The 19,858-nt window shown below is 39.7% G+C and overlaps 1 protein-coding gene across 4 annotated transcripts in view; it reads right to left on the bottom strand.

The window, feature by feature from the left end:
- The window catches only part of DENND1A (DENN domain containing 1A), a 4,751,104-nt gene that overhangs the window by 555,715 nt on the left and 4,175,531 nt on the right, over positions 1-19,858 (bottom strand). For all 4 annotated transcript variants that reach the window (XM_044058260.1, XM_044058262.1, XM_044058261.1 and 1 more), the window contains exon 18: positions 17,181-17,237. In XM_044058260.1, the coding sequence (XP_043914195.1) occupies positions 17,181-17,237 (57 nt within the window). The remainder of the gene's footprint in view (positions 1-17,180; positions 17,238-19,858) is intronic.

Genomic DNA, 19,858 nt, shown 5'->3' with positions numbered 1-19,858 from the left:
TTCCCAGGGAAAGAATTCACTTAACAGCCGCTTCGATATTTTGCATTTTCAGCCTCTTATGTTCGACCAAGACGCATTCGAAAGAATGCATCTTTGGTCTTCTAATATAGACCCCGATGTCAACATCCTGCAAGAAGTTATTATGCAGACTAGTGTCAAAGTCATGGTCTTAAACTCAATGCAAAGAAATGCATCATCATCCCCTTCAGCAAGGGTGATGTTCCTGCAAACTACCACATCAATAGCAATACCCTAAGCACACAGTCAGGTGTGAGGGATCTGAGCACAGAGGTTGACAGCAACTTTAAATTTGATCACCATGTCTCCACAGTGGTAAGAAGGGAATCTTATATTGCTCATCTCATAAGTAAGGGCATTACCTCCAGAAAAAAAGAGGTTATAACCCCACTGTACTCTTCCCCTCATCAGGTCAATAATAGAGTACAATGCTGCCTTTGATATGTTCCTTTCCAAAGACCTGCAGTAACTGGATAGACCACAAAGTTTCCTTACGAATAAAATTCAGGGTCTTCAAGCTCTATTTTATGTGGACAGACTGAAATCATTGCCACTTTACTCTGTGTCATACAGACTGCTCAGAGGCGACCTGCATCTTGCATATACAGCAATCTCTGACCCAATTTTGATGGAAATGCTGCAGAATCACAAGTCAAATGGCACAAAGATCACTTGCTCAAAGGACCTTAACCTGGTATGTAACATCATCAGAACTTGCTGCAGAGACAGATTTTTCTCACAGAGATTGACCCATCTTTGGAACAAGCTTCCTATTCATGTTAAACAAAGTCCCTCATTGGCCCTACTTAAGCACAATTTAGACGACTGGATGGGTAACCGGAAATTCACCCGGGGGGGGGGGTTCCACCTATGCCCCTTCTGGACAGGGGCAACAGGTGCTGATTTTAGTATCTGCTTGAGCCAGAAACCCTCGGGAACATGAGTTGAACTTGGGTAGGTTTGTAAGGGCTCTAGGGCCATTAATCTAGTAACCTCTTATGATCCTACAAAAAGTCCAATCTTTCTTAGCCATTCTTTCTTGGAAAGCCATATTTCACAAATATGACTGATACTTTATAGTCTCGCATTTATTCACTAATTGCACTGTTACTGTGCATGTGCATCTCCAAACACCAGGCTCTGGTTCAAGTTCAAGGTACTCCCAATTCTTCTATTCAGTTCCTATGCTTTTTTCTGAATCTTAAAGCATTTTCCTTTGGAAAACTGGAAACAGTTTCACTGCAAAGTTTCTCTATTGTCAGAAGAATAAGAAGCAGAGTCCACTCTGTTTTATGTCTCACATTTTGTTGGACAAACTTTTGTATTTCCTTCTCAGCTTGTTCTGCATCAAAAATATCTTTGATCCTCCAGGAAAAATAGACAGCTGGATACAAGAGCTTGAATCTCACACCTGCCTCTTGGCATTCCCTGATTGCTGGGATAAATTTGCTTCTCTTCTGCCCAGTGTACAATGAATAATTATTTTCTACAAACACTCTACTGTCACTAATTTTTAATACTTTGCCCTTCTGCCATAGTTTTGTCAGAATAAACTCCTGCTGGTATGATTGCATCTTTACTAATACAAGTCTTGGCTGATTTCTTGTGGCCAGGTTTGGAACAAAGCTTGAATGTGCCCTTTCAATTATAAAAATCCTGCTGTGGAATACCATTCCAGTTGCTTATTTGTGCTTTTATAAATGTAATACAATCTGTTCCTTCTAGTTTCTCTGGTACAGCAGAAAATCTCAGGTTTTCTCTGCATGTTGTGTCCTCTTAATTATTACCATTTTTTGAAACGGCTCTTATTGAGAAGCATTTTCTTCATTTTGACCTCTGTTTTTTGCAGTTTTATCAGTTCATCTGAATAGGTGCTTAAAAGTTTCTTCTGTTCTTTTTCCAGTCTTTTGTTATTTGAGTTGACATACTCCTTCAATGTTTCATTTATTTTAATCAGCTGTCAGTACATTTGATATATTTTTCCCCTAAATTACTGGAAGTAATGTCTTATATCAAAGCTAGAGCTCGAATTGCTGTTTGCTGAACATCTGCAGGATTCTTCCCATTCAGTGTTTTCTCTTCACCTTTTCTAGTTGATTTTCTTTAAGGGTCTCCAAGTTTCTTCTTTGCTGGCATCCAAGCAGTGTATGTATTAGCCAGTGACTGAATGTTACTAAAGCAAACAGAATTACTAGTCCCTATTTCTCAGTTTCTTTTTCACACTGGAAGAGCTGAAATGAATCAGTGTGCAGCCATCCTGGAAAAGATGATCTTATTTTAACTTCAAAATAAATAAACAATTGTTCAGATTTTCTAATCTGTTTGGTCTTGTCTAAGTACAATCTCAGGTGTCTATGTATGTATAATCAAATAATTCTTTCTCTTTTATTTTGAAGGTTAGGAAATAATGCAGGAAGGTAAATGTACTGGTTCGAAAGCACTTCAATAACCATCACAAACATAAACGATGGATTAGTTCTAAGACAAAGTGTGGAATAGCCCTAAATGCTTGTAAATCTTTTAGCAGATGTTAAGGCTACCAAAACAACTGCTTTCTATGTGTAAACTTGTGAGGATAAAGAGGAAGCAGGTACAAATATTGATAAAGTCAGTTTCTCAAGAATATAATTGAAGTCTCAAGGAAGAGAAACATATTTCCTGGGGAGTTTGATGAGAAGAATGCCTTTTAAGAACAGTCTGATCTCAAAACATGAACAAAGAGGTGGATTCAAAGGTAGGTAAGCTGAAATAGAGGACAAATGTATGTTTACACAGGTATATGCTATGCCAGAATTAAGAAGCTCACAAAAATATTTAAAGATGTGAGCAATCACTGGGGATAGGGATCTGAGCCTCTGTTCTGACACCAAAAGGAAAATATTTTCCACTTTGAAATATAAGACTTTCTGCTCAAACATTTTGTAGCCTCCTTTGCTGCCAGTAGCACATCCTCTGAATTAAAAGTTTATCATCAATACCATGAGATTGAGAGTTTTCAGGTTTGGTTGACTTAGGATACCCTTTTTCTAAGTGAGCAAGTCCTTTGTGTGGGGTAATATGTCATGATTTCCATTGAAATCACTATTTTTCATAAAAAAGAAGGGAAAACCAATATTGTCTGGGCCAAGAAGGGATCACCTGGAGAATTTTGGGATTGTCTTTCTGAATCTTCAGAAGGACCTTCTGAATAAGAAGAAAGTAGAGGTAGGCATACAGACACCTCCCTTTCCAAGGGAATAAAAAGGTGTCCATTGTCCAGGCTTCCTTACAAGGCATCCTGGATCAAAACATTCTGAGCTCATGGTACAGACTGGAGGCAAAGAGATTTATTTATGAGGTTCCCTTCTAGAAGACAATTTGTAGAAAAAACTTCTCTGTTCAACATCCATTCATTGGGGTCTGCTTTTGATCTGCTCAGGAAATCTGCCACTGTGTTATTTTCTGAAGGAATGTATATTAAATGAAAGAAAAGACTGTTATGAATACACTAGTATTAGACATTAGTACCAAGCAAACATTGCTAGTCATTGCACAAGATACTAAGACTTTCTACACCCTGTTTGTTGATGTATTATGTACTGGGGTGTTATCTGCCAGAGCCTGAAGTGATCCTGCGGACCAAAGGTGATGGAGAGTCTAAAGAGCAAGGATCAATGCTTTCAGCTCTTTTATGTTTACATGTTCTGACAAAAATTCTTGTACTTTGAAACATTTTGAACAAGTCCCGAGGCCTTGCCTGATGGATCTGTGGAGACATTTTGTAGAAGAAGGGGAATGAGAAAGGGTCATCCAAGTTTTCCCTTGTCTGAGTGATCCAGCAATGAAGTTCTTTCTTCACAAATTGCAAGAGGGACATTGGCAATCACAGGAGATGACAGTGTTCTGCCCAGAGAGATGTTTGGTACAGCTTAATTTTACTTATGTGCAATCTGGCAAATGGAACCATCTGTATGCTGAATGCAATGTATCCAAGGGCTTTCAGAATCTCTCTTGCTGAGCTCAAAAAAAGATTTGATTGGTACAGAAAGTAATCAGCTACCAAGTACATCTTGTCTAGAGGGAGGAAACCATCATGAGAGATGTGAGATGATAATCTAGGACAATCAGAAAATAAGATTGGACTTGATGACATTTTGAGTGAATCTAGATACCTAGGTTTAGAAAAAAGTTGGTTGTGAGCTGTAAAACTTGATGGATCGCGTGAAGAGAATTTGTGTTATTTACAAATTCATCTAGATAAGTGTATATATGGATATTATAGAAGCTTCAGAATACACCTGGAGGAGTGGAAAACCCAAAAGACAAAGGAGTAAACTGAAAATGAGATCCAAAGGCAGAGAATCTTAAGAATTTCTTGTGTGAAGGATGAATGAGAATGTGCAGTCAGACATACTTGAGGGTCCAATGTAACCAGAAAAGATTTTGAAAAATCAAAGGAAAATAATTCTGAAGTGACAGCATCCTGGATTTTGGAATGAACAAAAAGGTATTTAGGACAGAAAGTTTTAGGATTGTCCACCAATCGCAACATGGAGTAGAAACCTTTTCTTTTTCATGGGGAGGAATAGCTTCTACAACACCTCGATACAAGATGTCTGAAATGACTGGATAAACTAGATGCTGTTGGTTCTAATGCACCTGTGCTATTGAATACTGAACAGGAAGAGACTCCCATTGAACTGTGTAACCTTTTTTAAATGTTTTTTAAAAATTCAATAACTTGTGATTAATTTCCACAGAGGAAGGTTGACAGAAAGTTTGTTTGGAAGACTGGAGGTAAATTGGCTGAGGTGGAGTGAAGACATAGGTGGGAGATTGTCAGAGGCGGGGAGGTTTATCTGAAAAGGGCCCTTTGTACTGCCATTTCTTCTTTGAGTTTTTTTTTGTCTCTCTGCTGAGTGGACTTTTTGTGGTAGAAAAGGTCAAGCTTACATAGGTTATTTCTACAGAATTTTAGAGCTGGGAAAAGAAAAAGTTGTTTTACCCCTTTTTGATTTCACAGCTTCCTTCCATCATCATCACCATCATCTTTTTTCACCATTTTCTATGTGGGGTCAGGGTGTCGTGTCAACTGTCTCCATCTCTCCCAATTCAATACCAATCTCCTAACTTCTCTGACAAACCTGTCTGACTGTTGCAGGTCTTCTCTTACACATTTCATTCATCTCTTTGCTGGTTGCCATTATTTCTTCTTGCTTTCTTCCTGCCTCTCCCAAATTTTCTCAAACAGATTTTCTGCCTTCATGCATCATGTGCCCAAACCACAGTAATCTATTAAATTTGACCTTCTCTGACTGGAGCTACTAGGGCTTCTACTCTAATGTCCTCATTTCTTTGCCTGTCCCATAGTGCTTATCCTACCACTCAACTCAGCCGCTTGATCTGTCAACCTCTAGCTTCCTCATCTGCTCTGCCTTCACTGCTCCAGTTTCTGTACCATACAGCAATACTGATCACACTACTGTTTTGTACACCTAATTTTTTGCTTCTTTGGCATGTTTCTGTAACACACTACCCCTGATAGTATGTGAAGGTTAGCTGCAGTCCCAGTGATGGTAGCTTTGACCTCCTCATTCAGACTTCCCTTCTGCTCAACCACCCCTCCCAAAAATTTGAAGCTGTTAACCTGTTCCCCTGTTTTCCCTTCTAACTCACTTTTCAGCTTCTTCTGATTTCCCCATTTGCTGTCATTAAAATTGTCTGCAAACAACAGCTTTGCTAATCTGTCCCCTCCAACTTGTTTGCAAATGTAATCAATCACCAGTTTGAACAGCAATAAGTTTAGAGCTAAACCCTGATACACACTCAGTCCCACAGGGAACCACTCTGTGGGTCTGAACACTGTTCATACTTTATGACATTGGGTTCTTGTATATAGCCTGCACTAAATTCTACCAATGCTTCTGGGACATCAAACCATTATAGAACTGCCCAAATCAGCTTTCTTGTGACCTTGTCATCTGTTTTCTCCAAGTCTAGGAATGCACAGTTGGACTAGTTCCTTATTTTTAACTTCTTATTAACTATCTATATCACCAGAAACATTGGATATGTTATAATAAAAAAGAAATACACTCATTGAGATAAATAAACCGTTGGAAATAAAAATGAAAATGTGTAACAGCAAACACCAGAGGAATAAAACAGTGTCAGGCATTATAAAAAGAAAATGTTTATTCGCTCATAAAATTAGAAAGGTAAGCACTTTCACATCTGCTTCATCAAACCTTCTACAGAAAATGAATGAACTAGCATGCTTATATATGCAAACATCAATCAAAGTGAGGTCAACAGGTGGAACCAATCACTTGAAGCATTATATTAAACCAAGCATAAATATAGCATTTGCATAATAAAAAACAATTAAACTAATAAAACAATCTGTATAGGAAATAAAATCACTCAAACATTCCTGAAAACTGTGTCAATACACTTTCAGTACTGATCCAACATTGATCTGTTTGAAGCAAGTACTATAAAAAGTAATATAAAATAATGCAATATACATATAATATATATAAGAAATGTATACAAATATATATATATATTTTAATAACACTCACCAGTTATCACTTTCTGAGGCTTCGTCCCTTTAGAATAGGTGTTAATGAGACTTGTTCATTAAGACCACTGCCCTGATCTGCTCTTAACCTAATCATCCAGTTGACCTCCCTCGTTTCAGTAAGGTTTCTAATAGCGCCACCTCGGACACTGGGGTTTATCCTATCAATCACCATGAACAAGAGAGCGTCTTGCATCAGTGGTCATAACATGTTTGGACAAGGCATTGTTGCAGAAGCACAATGGATACTGTATAAATGCTCCCTAATCCTGTCTTTCAGAGGTCTATCCATCTTGCCTACATAAAATGCTTGGCAGACCATGCAGCTGGCAAGGTAGACCACAACTGGAGTCAGACAGGTTGCATGCACCTTAAAATCAAACGTACGTCCATTATCAGAATGTTGAAAACACCCACTACTATCTACATAGTTACAAAAATTACATGCTCCACATGCCAGTGTACTGGCTCTACACTCAGACACACTAAGTTTCTTATTATCTGGATAGTATAATAATCTTTTTAGATTTTTCTTATTCTTATATAAGAGTTTGAGATTATCAGCTACAAGACTATGGATGTTGGGGTCAGTTGTTAATATGTTCCAGTGTCTCAACTTTCATTGTTAACATAGTGTCAGTAGTGTAAGTCAGAGGAACAGAGATATCAGTAGGTCTAATGAGAGTTGGTCTCCTACCACTGGAATCAGTGGAGTGTTCAAGTACGGTCTGGCTATACTGGATCTAAGTGGAGGTATGCTACAAAGTATACCATCGACCTCCTTTTCTTTATAGCCTCAGTCAGTCAACTTGCCTTTTAAGCATAACTACTCAGATTTAAAACCATCTTCTGTCCCATTCAGCCTAGAGGCTCTCAACCCCTGTCCCTAAACTATATTCTTAAACACATGTGATGGGTGCATGCTGTCTTGATGCAACAGGGAATTCCTATATATACCAGTACAGAGGGAACCATCAACCTGTCTGGTTAAAAGCACATCCAAAAATTCAGGTTGAGTGTCTGAATAGTTCAGAGAAAATTTCAAAAAACTGGTAGAGGAGTTCAAATCTTGATGAAACTTGACTAACTCATCAGGACGGCCTGTCCAAACAAGGAACAGATTGCCCACAAATCTACAATAGAACAGGACATATTGATGAAAACTTGGTGTTGAAAACATGCACGCCTCTTCCCATTGAGCTATGACCATACTGGCATAGCTATTGGCACTGGAGGTGCCCATAGCCATGCGATCTCTTTGTTGCTAATAAACATCATTAAAGACAAAGATATTTTTCTCGAGTACTATTCTCATACAAAGATCTATCAGGTGACACACTGAAGGATCATATGCACTATGCTTGGACAAGTATCTACCCACATAAATCAAGCCAGCCTGGTTAGGAATAATGGTAAACAGTGTCTGCACATCCATAGTGACCAGCGGGTACCTCAAATCTGTCAGCTGCATTTTAATATAGTCAAAAAGATCTCTTAGAAAGCTGTTTGGAGTCCCTCAGCACTATCTCATTCCTATCTAAGATTGGACGTAGGTGCTTCTGAACAAATATAGAGAAGGGATCAGTGCTCCAACCACAGCCAGCAACAATGGGTCTCATCGGTGGTCTGTGGATATCCTTATGGATCTTTGGAAGACCCTATATGACAGGAATCAATGGCTCACTTATCAAAAAATAGGTATACAAGTCAAGACTGATTATTTTATCTTGTAAACAATCACTCAAGGTACTCCTCATAGTTCTTATAAGACAATTTATGTCTTTCTTGGTGATAACAGTATAATATAGATTATCACCTAACATTTCTTTCACAGAATTAAGATAGTCTGACCTGTCCATCACTACTATGGAGCCACCTTTATCAGCTGGTCTAATGGATATAGTCATGTCATTTCATAATGTTTGTAGAACTGTCTTCTCATACTGAGTAAGGATACTATAATGATTAGTTCTGGAGCTCTCAAAGGTTTGATGCAAATCATTTTCTACTAATTTAACAAATGCATCTAGAAGAGGGTGTGGATTAGACATAAACAGGCTCGGTTTCTTGAAAATATTAATATTAGCATCATCAGTATCCCTACCCCCAAACTGTATTTTCAGTGAAACACTCCGTGCAAACATCCTAATATCTAGAACAGTATCTGTCACATCTCCATGTTGTGCAGGTATAAAGGAAAGTCCCTTCCCCAGTACATTTAACTCATGGGAAAGGGCGTCAAACATCTCTTGGACAAGTTCCAAACAATCAAGTTGTGACTTGTCTCCACATCTTCTTGAGTGACTGACTGGTATTCTGTTCCACTGGCAGTTTCCTCTTTGTCCTTCCCCTGCTCTGTGAGCGATTCCTGTGGAACGTTGGTCCTTGCCAATGGGTAAAGGGAAAGTGATAGAGCCATTGCTAGACCCGGCATTTCTGCCATCCATGCTGTGTTTTTGGTCTCACATCATTGCCTAGTACTAGGGTTATAGCCCCTTGTAGGCCATTCACCCCATTGGTATCAGCATCACTGTTCATAGAAGAATGATTATCAGCAAAGCTCTCAGTCACTGTCCTGCTAGGTTCCTTACTGCAAGGCCCATTATGAGACTTGGTAGTAGTAGAAAAAACTAGTGTCATTCCTGGATGCTGTTCTTGTTACACCCATGGAAATATTAGTGTGCTCATTACTACTGGAAGTCTGATTGGAGGTTAATCTAGAGCTACTACGTGGAGGGATACTGTTCTTGGGCCAAGAGAAAACATTTTCCAAGTTAAAATCCCTAATATCCCTCTCAATCATAAACCGCTTTTGCTGAAGGTTAAGACATAAGTGGCAAACTTCACAACACTCATGCAGATGGACAACAGAGGTACGACTGCTGAATCCTACATAAATGCACTTTATAAGCACTTACATGAGTGCATGGATTGTGCTATCCCTAACAGAAGCAAGATGCTATCCTCCAAAAAAAGGAAGCCAATCTGGTGGTCCCCTGCCATAAACAAACTCTACAACAGAAGAAAGAAACTGTTCCAAAAAAGAGTAAAATCCCATGATTGAAGGAACTCCCTGGTCAGCCTCAGTAAGGAGCTGAGATCCCTCATAAAATCCTCCAAAGCTAGTTATGAAAACAAAATCGCCACTGATACTAAAGACAGCCAGAAAGCATTCTATAGCTATGTCAAGAATCACAATGGCAACACTCAGATTTACAGCACAATGACACTAAATATACAGAACCAACTGATATTGCCAACATCCTGGCAGATAGGTTCAGTGCTAACTTCACCCCTCTCTCATCACCTAACAGGCCCATCTCTATACCAGAAGAATGCAAAGTTCCTGCAATCACGGCTGCACAGGTAAAAACCACACCCTCCAAAGCCAAGAACACAGCATCCATGGGACCTGACAACATCCCAGGCTGCATTCTACATAAACTACAGAACGAACTGGCACCACACCTAAGTACCATGTTCAATCATAGCCTCACCTCAGGTTTTGTGCTCAATGAATGGCGCACAGCGACAGTTATCCCACTCCACAAAGGGGGAGCCACCACGGACCCTGGGAACTACCGCCCCATGAGCCTGGTCTGCGAGGCCATGGAACGTATCGTCATGGAACTTATAAACAAAGACATTGGTAATCTCCAAACCCTAGACCCCACCCAGTTTGGGTTTGTAAAAGGCAGATCATGTCTCCTAAACCTGATATACTTCTTTGAAGCAGTCATCAAAGCCGTAGACGAGGGTAAGGTGGTTCACACAGCCTATCTAGATCTCGCCAAGGCTTTCGACACCATCCCCCACTCTGGAATTATAGATAAACTCACTAAACTAGGTATAAATCCCTATGTCACAAGATGGGTTGCCAAATGACTCACTGAGAGAACCCACACTGTGAAAGTAGCAGACACCAAATCCGACTTCAGACCAGTGACAAGTGGAGTACCACAGGGTTCAGTCCTAGGTCCTCTCCTGTTTGGTATCTACTTCTCTGAAGTACTGGTTAACACAGAAGGTCTTTGGCTAATGAAGTTTGCAGATGACTGCAAACTAGAAGCCATAATCAAAACTCCTAATGATGCGGACATCCTACAAAAGGGCCTCACTGAGACAGGTGCCTGGTGTCAAAGCTATGGCCTCAAGCTCAATGCCAAAACGTGCATTGTCATCCCCTTTGGTAAAATCTCTGTACCCATGAACTACCACATAGGCGGTAGTCTACTTAACACTGAAAGTGTGATAAGAGACCTTGGGACACAGGTGGACAGTAGTCTCTCCTTTGATAATCCCATTGCCACAGTAGTCAGGAAATCCTTGTATGTGGCACACCTCATTACAAAAGGTTTATCATCCAGGAAAAAAGAGGTCATTGTTCCCCTCTACTCGTCACCCATTAGACCCATTATAGAGTACAACGCCCCTTTTGGTATGTACCTCACAAGATATCTACAACAACTGGAAAGGCTGCAGAAATACCTCACAAAGAGGATTACTGGCCTCAAACAGATGCCCTACGCAGACAGTCTCAAAAAACTCCAGCTTTACTCTGTTGCATATCGCCTACTCAGAGGTGATCTCTGCCTAACATACAAAGCTATGTCAAACCCAGAGCTGTTGAACATGCTCCACTTAACAAAATCCCAATCCCTCTGAGCTACATGCTCTAGGGTCCTAAACCTTGTCACCACAATAAACAGAACATGCTGGAGGGATAGATTCCTGTCCCAGAGACTTCTCACACTCTGGAGCAAACTACCTGTCTATATCAAACAAAGCTCCTCATTAGCACTCTTCAAGAAAAATCTTGAAGATTGGATGGGAAATAGGATATTCACCCAGGGGATCACTTCTGTGGCTCTGCTCAACAGGGGCACAGGAAAATAATTTTCTTGGGTGGCGAAAGCCAGGGTACCTTTTTGGCTAGGCTTATATAGGCCCGAGGGTCAATAGCCTAGTACCTACCTATGAACCTATGAAGCAATTTTCTTTCAAACAGTAAAGCAGTGTCAATAAGTTTATCAACTGATGAGTCAACCATGCCTGCAGGGAAGCAGTCATATAGGCCATTCAATTGCTCATTAATCTTTGTGGCAAGGGCTTCTTTCTCAGGTTTAAAAAAGTCAATTAACAGATTCAAATAATTAAAGCTCACCTCTAGATTAAGCTTCTGTCACCTTGCAAACAGGTCTGGATACTGTTCACCATAAGTCAGCATTTTCAGGATCCTTAAGCCTCTGGGTACAATTCTTTTATGTCGACAAACCTCAGAGTGCTGTCTCTGGGTCTGGAGGCATTTAAGTTTAAGAAGATTGTATTACAGGTCGCTGACTGCTCTAACAAACGCTTCAAGATCCATGCTAGGTATACCTTTCATTTCCTGTCTGTTGACCTCCTCTTGTAACATTAGAGGGTTGTCCTTCCTCAATAGGCATTGCGTGAGCCTATCATGTCATTCGCCAAGCCGTCTAGCACCATTCTGGGAATTGTAGTTCACTGAGTCATCTGAGAACCCCTCAGCCATGCTCCCAACATTGGATATGTTATGCTGCATACTGATCTAAATCCAAACTGCTCATCGCCCATCTTACTTTCTTCTACTTCAAGTATTCATATGTCAGTCACTCTCTCCAGAACTTACATGCAGCAAGATAGGAGTGTGATACTTCTGTACTGTCCACAGTTTTGGATTTCCACTTTATTCTTGTACAATGGCACTAGTATGCTCATTTCCCAGTCATCTGGAATACAGCCTTCTGTCCATACTGCTGTGAGTATAGCCTCTGGAGCCACTTCTCCCATAAGTCACCTAGCACCTTGATCATATCTGTCATGACATCATCTGAGCCTGCTGCGTTCTCTGACTTCATTTATTATGGGCTGTGTCTGGGGCAGTATAGCTTCTGTGGGGTATTCTTTATTCTGGAATTGCTGGAAGTACTCCTTCCATTTGCCTTTGATGTCCTGTGGACTGGGGAACAGGTTATTGCTAGCATCCCTTATGAAGGTCATCTGATGCCTATCTTCTTTATCCTTCTCTCTTTGCCTTTCCACCTTCTTCCAGAAGATGGCAGTGTGCCTCTGATTCCTTGTTCTTTGCTACTGTAACTGCTCTTTAAGACCCTGTTGCTAACCAGTACTCTTTCATAGCCTTTTCTGCCTTTTCTCTCTCATACTTCTTCCCTTACTCCTTTATTCTTTTGTTGACTTCCTGCACTTTTGCATTCCACCACAAGCTTTCTTTATGTACCTTATTTCCAAACACAAGTCTGCTACATGTATGTTCTAAAGTACTCACACATGCTGTTTTGAGGCACTGGCATTCTTCAACTCCACATTTGTTCTTTTTCGTATGGAGCTACAGCCCTGAGTATTTCTTCGATCTCTAATGCATTCTCTACAGTCAACTTCCAGGTCTTCGGCAAAGTCTCTGTTGACCTTAGGGCCTCCTCTGGCCTCTATTTGCAACTGATTGTGGCAAATAACGGCTTATGCTGTGGGTCGACTGTTTCAATGGAGATGACTTTGCTATCACTGACTTTACCCAATGCCCTTTCCTTAGTAGGATGAAGTCAACATGAGTTGCATGTTGACCACTCTTCTATGTAACACTGTGACCATCTCTCTTGCTGAATCATATGTTATAAAGCTATTTGCCAGACAAAAGTCAAGAATTGCCTCTCCTTTATTCCTGTTGCTCCACCCATGTGAACCCAGGCAGTCCTCATATCTTATCCTTCATGTCCTGATATGTGCATTCAGGTCCCCATTATCATTATAAACTCTTGTTGTTCTGCTTTATATAGTAGGTCCTGCAACTGCTGCCTGAGTGCACTCTTTTCCTCAATATCACAACTCTGCTGTGGGACATAGGCTGAGATTATGAATACTTCCCTATCTGTATACTGGAGTCGGACTGCCATGAGTCTGTTCCTAATTCTGATGACATCCCCCACTATCTAATGAAGCCTCTCCCTCACAACAATTCCCGCACATTTTGTAGTTTCTCCTACATCTGAGTAGTAGAGTCTGGATTGCAGGTCAAAGTGCTTTGCTGTGCTGTCCATCCATTTGCCTCCTGAATACAGTGATGTCCAGCTTCCTCCTCACATCATGTCATCCACTCCCAAGCTGTAACTTGTCAACTAAAACTATCTTGAGTATATCAATCATAGGTTCGTGTTTGGCAGGTTGACTGGTTTTTATGACTGACTTGCTCAACAGAGCTATGACAGGTAGCCTAAGCTGGGCAACTATACACCAGCCAACCAGTAACTTATTGACTCAGGGCTGCTGTTTTTTATGGCGGGCACATAATGGCCAATAGACTCCTCCCACCAATAGCATGGGTCCATGACATAGGTTGCAATAGGCTGCCCTCAGTTCACTTATCACCGGTAAATAACAATGCCCATTTTTTTGCGACATTAGTCGACATGACCAAATCAACTAGAGCCAAGTTTTACACCATTAAGTGGTTAGCCCTGACAGTGTGCAGTCTATGATTACCATTCTCATATCTAGAGAATACTGGGCAAACACAACTGATGGCTAAAGCAGTCGGCTTATACGCCTTCCAATAGGCACCATCTAGAATATGTGCTTTGCATGCAACTCAGTTCTTGTGTTTTTTCTGAGGTGGAAACATAGAGAATATTTCTAGGAGGTGGGGGAACCCACAGAGACAAAGGAAGAACAGATACACTCCACAAAGACATTAGCCAGAGGTCAGGATATAGCCTTGTACCTTGTGCATAGGAGGTGATGTACCTTGTGCACAGGAGGTGAAGACCTTAACTGTTAAGACAACTGTGTATTACAGTATCCCCCTTCATTTAAATTTTTTAAAATCTCAGTAAAAAGGGGACCAAAAAGTTGGTCTTTATCCAAAGGAGCATCTAGAAGATTTTCTTTGACATCCTCTGACAGTAATTGAAGTCTAAGCAATGAATACCTTCTCAGCACAGACCCAGTGTCAGCAGCCCTGAAAGAAGCATCTGTCACATCATGCACATTGCCAAGATTCAGGTGTTATAGAAACTGAAAGAAAAGTCCCTTCTAATGGTTACAGCACAGGAGGGACAGCAGAAGGCTTGTGGGCTGCCATATTTAAGAGGCTGCAATACATCTCTTTTGAGATTCAGAGAATTGCTTTCTCTCCCAATTACAATGATACATCATTTTGTGTCTCATGTCCTCAAAAGAAAGCTCATCTTGGAGTGAGTCAAAAGACAAGGTATCACATTTGGTTTGGACTTGTATCATGAAGGAAAACATGGCTTAGAGGAGTAGTCCAAGAGATCAGATTCAAGTTCAGAGGTAGAATCTTCCTTAGAGGAAGTATCCCTTTTTATTTCTAGACAGGTAGATGGAGTGCAAGCAAAAAATTGAGGAAGCTTTACAGCCATAAGGGCTTTGAAAAGCCCCTGAGAAAAATCATGCCATGCCTGTTGGGGATCTCTGGTGACAATCATAGTAGGATAAGAAGGGTGTTTTGGTTTTTGCTTTTTCTTCTTATGGGTTTCTAAAGAAACCATCCAAGTGCCATACCCAGATGTCCCTCCATCAAAGAGTATGAGATGCCCTTTTGAACTAATAATTGAGGAATACTGTCTGGTACCTCTGACCTCCCATGTTTGGGTTCCTCCTTCAATGCACTGATGGCCATCTGACTGGTCAGATGAGATGTGTTAGTAGGCTTTTCTGTGTCAGCCCCCAAAGGGGTCACAACAGAAGGAACAGGCCAAGAGGTCAGATGATATGCAGACTTATAACAGCCTCAAAAGACATCTGACTTTGATCTGGAGAGAGAAGCTGCCAAAGAAATATCTTTCTTCTGTTTTTGGGGATTTTTTTTTGTTGTTTCTTTTTTTTCTTTCAGCTGAGGAGGGATGCCTGCAGCAGTAACTTCTGATGATATATTAGCACATGCTAGAACCTTTAATCTTCTGTTTTCTAAGAACATTTTTATATAAGATAGTCAGCTTTGCAGGGGGTTTGAAACAAAGGTTTGGCAAATAGAGTAGTGCCTGATGTTATGTCCAAGTCCCTAGGTGGAAAAAAACACTGGGTTTAATTATCATTATAAGGTATTTGTCTATCATAGAAGCATTTGCCTCTCTTACATGATAGGAATAATATTCCTGATATAAAAAAGTCACACAGTTGGAACAGTGCCTCATAGGATGGTTAGTTTTCCGTCACAGGGGTAACGATCTTTTTGTACAGGTGACAGAACCAGTGATAGAAGAGCACTTGCTTTCCAGACTTGCAGCAAGAAAGTTCTGAGGATTTTCATCCTCATACGTCCCCCTTAAGTACCAGTACACAGCACTCATGCTTAAGCCTAAGGTCAGATGTATGCTGCATTAGAAAGGAATTCCTACGTTTTGGCATGCTGGCTGGACATACTGCTGAAAAATAATCCAAAAGCCCAGGGATCACCTCTCAATGTGACAAGATGTGTGGTAAACAAGATCTGAAGAGTCAGAGACACAGAGCATTGTGGGAGCAATGGGAAGAGTCTTATGGGTGCCCAGCAACTAGTGTTTAGTGGTGAGCAATCCTACAGCTGAAGTAGACAGAATGGATCACATGAGATACACAGTTTTGAAGAATGCAATAAATAAAATATTGTATATGCAATGGACAATCCCCTGGCACCACCCATGTTGGGAGCTACACCATACCCACCCCACCAACCTATTTAGTTATCTCAAGCTCAGTACGTCATACAACCTCAGCTATTAGCACAATACTCTGGTAGTTGCATAAAAATTTGTGTTATGCTTTGTTACTGTAGTCTCAATATAGCCAAAGATAATCATCTGTTGTAATTTGCATGTAATACAGCATCTCGTTTCCTTTGTCGTTTCTTTTTTTGAAGATTAAGATAGTAAGAGATTGATGCATCCTTTCATAAATATGTTAATAGAATACTGATAAAGTGATTCAGCGGGTAACAGGTTATATGTCTATTAGTACAGCAACATCATATGAAGATGAACAATGTACATTTAATTTGGACAGGGACCCCAGGGATTAATAGCTACATTTTAGCTATTGATTACCATTTAAAATAAAATTAGTTAAAACTGATTTTGGCATTTTATGACTGATACGTGGAAATCAGAAAAGTAACACACTGTAGCAACACTAAAACTTGTACTTTCACTGCATAATGTTATGTATACACAAATGTCTTTAGCCAAAGTACTAAAAATAGCAGTTTGTACAGAAGTTCTAAAACAACGAAATCATTGGCTCCTGTGGATCAGCACATTACCCTTTCCTACACAAGATTTAATTTACTAGACAGTCTCTCGTTTCAAGCACATAATGTTTCTCTGCACAGTCATATAAATTAAAGCACTTCAAATCATTTAGAAGCATTTTTAAGAGAATAACATACTATAATCAATATACAGTAGCCTTAAGACACTGAAGAGTGACAATGAAAACAGAAAGAGACAAAGTATGACAGAAAAAAGGAGGTAATGCATTCTGAAGTGTACTAAAACACAAAATCAAACAGTTTTGTATTGATCACATAATGTGTTTTATGGCTCAGCATTTCATATTGTGCTACTACCTTTTGCTTCAAGCGATTTTTCACCTCTTTAATTCCCATTCTTGCATGATCTTTAGCCTGTAAAAAAATACTGAGTTAAAACTTTTGCAGCCATCTTTTTCACTTGCATGACTGTGGAGAAAAGTACATCATGTCTAGCAAAACAAAAAAACAAAAAAAAAACTGTTATACACCTAAGAAAAAAGATGCTTGCAGTGTATTAGTAAGAGAAAACTCAAAGTTCTTTTACATATAAATACAATTTGCCAAATTAAGAATATATTTTAAATGCATACTGGTGCATAAAAGGTTGTATTATTACATGCTTTGACACAGTTTAAAAACAAGTAACCTGACTGTAATAGTGACCTTGCACTATAAATTAATTTCAGTAGCTTCCCATAAAATGATCTGTAGAGCATCTTACTGCAAAAGTGTATGTAGGGATTCCACCAGCCCTTGCAGTGTGGGTTCTTGCAGCATTACTTTCACACCTTTACCTGTGACTTGTATAGTTAGTGAAGGAAGCCAAACAGAGCTTAATTAGGGGGGTTGTGCTTACACATGGAGATGAATGCATAATCAAACAATGCCATCAGAGTAGCTAAATCTCTCTGAAGAAATGCCAAAGGCAATCAGTCCTTCTCATTATATGCATACTAGAGAGGATGGCTTGGGGAGGGATCCTAGGAAACTTATAATACCTAAGAAGGGAAGATATTTCAGACTATTGGAGATGACTTTTTGATTTGGTTGGCATAGCTCATATATTACTAAATAACAGGAACTGTACATATTACTCTCAAAAGCATGCCAGCTGGCCAAGATTAGACAGGGTTTCCATATCACAGGAGCCTGCTTTTTTGGTGAAAACTTCTGAAGCACATTCAGTAACACTGATGGACCATGTCACAATCCTAGTTCATTTAAAATGCCAGAGTACGACAGCACAAGAGGCTCTGGCATTTCCCATCTGAATGACTGAAGAACCACTAAAGGCTATGGCTTGTACAATGTTTGAAGAGAGAGCCAGGGTTTTGGCTATTAAAATTAAAAGGGACCTTGTAGAAGAAAAGTGGGAAAATCTGAGGGATGGTCATAAAGCTTTGTTTTAAAATATGCAGACACTGCAATGACCTGAAAGTAACAGACTTTACTTAGAAAAATTGGAAAGTGCAAAGGCACTGCAACTGGAGGACAAAAGTTCAACTCAAATATAACAACAGTAGATAGAAGAGAGCAAGAAAATGCAACACAGCTCTTGGAAATAATACACGAAACTAAATGTTACCAAAACACACACATTTGAGAAAGAATAAGAAGAAATTTCAAATATAATAAGGAATATCTCACTATGAGGATGAGAAAGGAAAGGACTGGGAACAGCACACGTCTGATTTCATGAAAGAATCAGATTTTCCAAGCTTTTGACAGCAGGAAGCAAGATGTTTAATTGTGTCAATCATGAAACAGGCACTGAGTAATTCACCACTGCAAGAAGGCCTTCTTACTGATCTGTGGAAACAGGGGGGTAAGACATTACTTAAAGCATTGCATACATAACTTTACAAAATACAAGAAGCTGATCAGTTACCAGCATCCTGAAGTAGAGCAGTGACCGCAATAATACCAAAAGAGGTAAAAATCCAGTGCATCCTACCTCATATGAACCAATTAATATTTTAAATCATGACTATCAAGGCTTTACTGCAATAACAAAGACAAGAAAGACTATTAGCAGAACTAATAGACTTAAATCAGCATGGGTTTACAGAAAATAGAGGGTCTATGTCAATTAAATGAACGCTTGAAATGTTGAACGATATATGGTCGAGACCATATGTTCAACATTTCAAGTGTTCGAAGGTTGACTTTTAACGGCGCAGTATGGTGCAGAATGGGAGAATTTCCATTTACCGCACTGAAATGTGGTCTCGGAGTTAGTATATTTAAATAGGGCTGGAGGGTGCAGGGGGCTTTTTTTTTTTATTAGATATTCGAACTTCCAAATATCGAACATATGGTATTCGACATTTTGGAAGTTCGAATATCTGACATAAACCCTTTAGACATACCAGAAAAACGATGATACACTGAGAGTCTTGTCACTGTTACTACTAGGTTTAGATGATGATACAAGGTCTACTGGGTTTGCCTCTGGGAATTTATATATAACTTTGGATTTCCTGAGGGGAATGACTGAACTGATTGCGCATATATATATATATATATATATATATATATATAAAGACAGGGGGAAGCCCTGTCTCAAGAGTTTACAGTAGAACGAGGTACTAGACAGGGGTGGCCCTCTCTCTTCCCACTATTATTTGTAATATGTTTGAAAAACTAGCAAAAAAATAAATAAAATAAACTCTACGATCAGGGGATACAGGTGGGAGAGCATGAGGAAAAATAGCACTGTTTGTGAACAATGTCATATTTGCTTAGTAAGCCTAGAAGACAGCATACCACAATTATTCTCAATATTGAAAAAAGTTCGGGATGTAAGATGACCAAAGGTCAGACTAAACCAATTGCGGTGAACTATGTTCCCACACATGATTTGGTACAAAAATTCTAATATTTATGGAGTCATCACAAAATAGGATACTCAGAAGTGTGGGTAGTAAAAGAAGTTCAGAAAGTGAGCAGCACAACAGTGGCGGGAGGACACAAAGCAAGCGATAATACAGAAA

This window comes from Protopterus annectens, chromosome 16.part0, assembly GCF_019279795.1.
Source record: "Protopterus annectens isolate FY-2018-M chromosome 16.part0, PAN1.0, whole genome shotgun sequence".
In the NCBI taxonomy this organism is placed as follows: Eukaryota; Metazoa; Chordata; order Ceratodontiformes; family Protopteridae; genus Protopterus; species Protopterus annectens.
The sequence above is the reverse complement of the archived record's forward strand: the minus strand, read 5'-3'. Positions and strand labels throughout refer to the sequence as shown.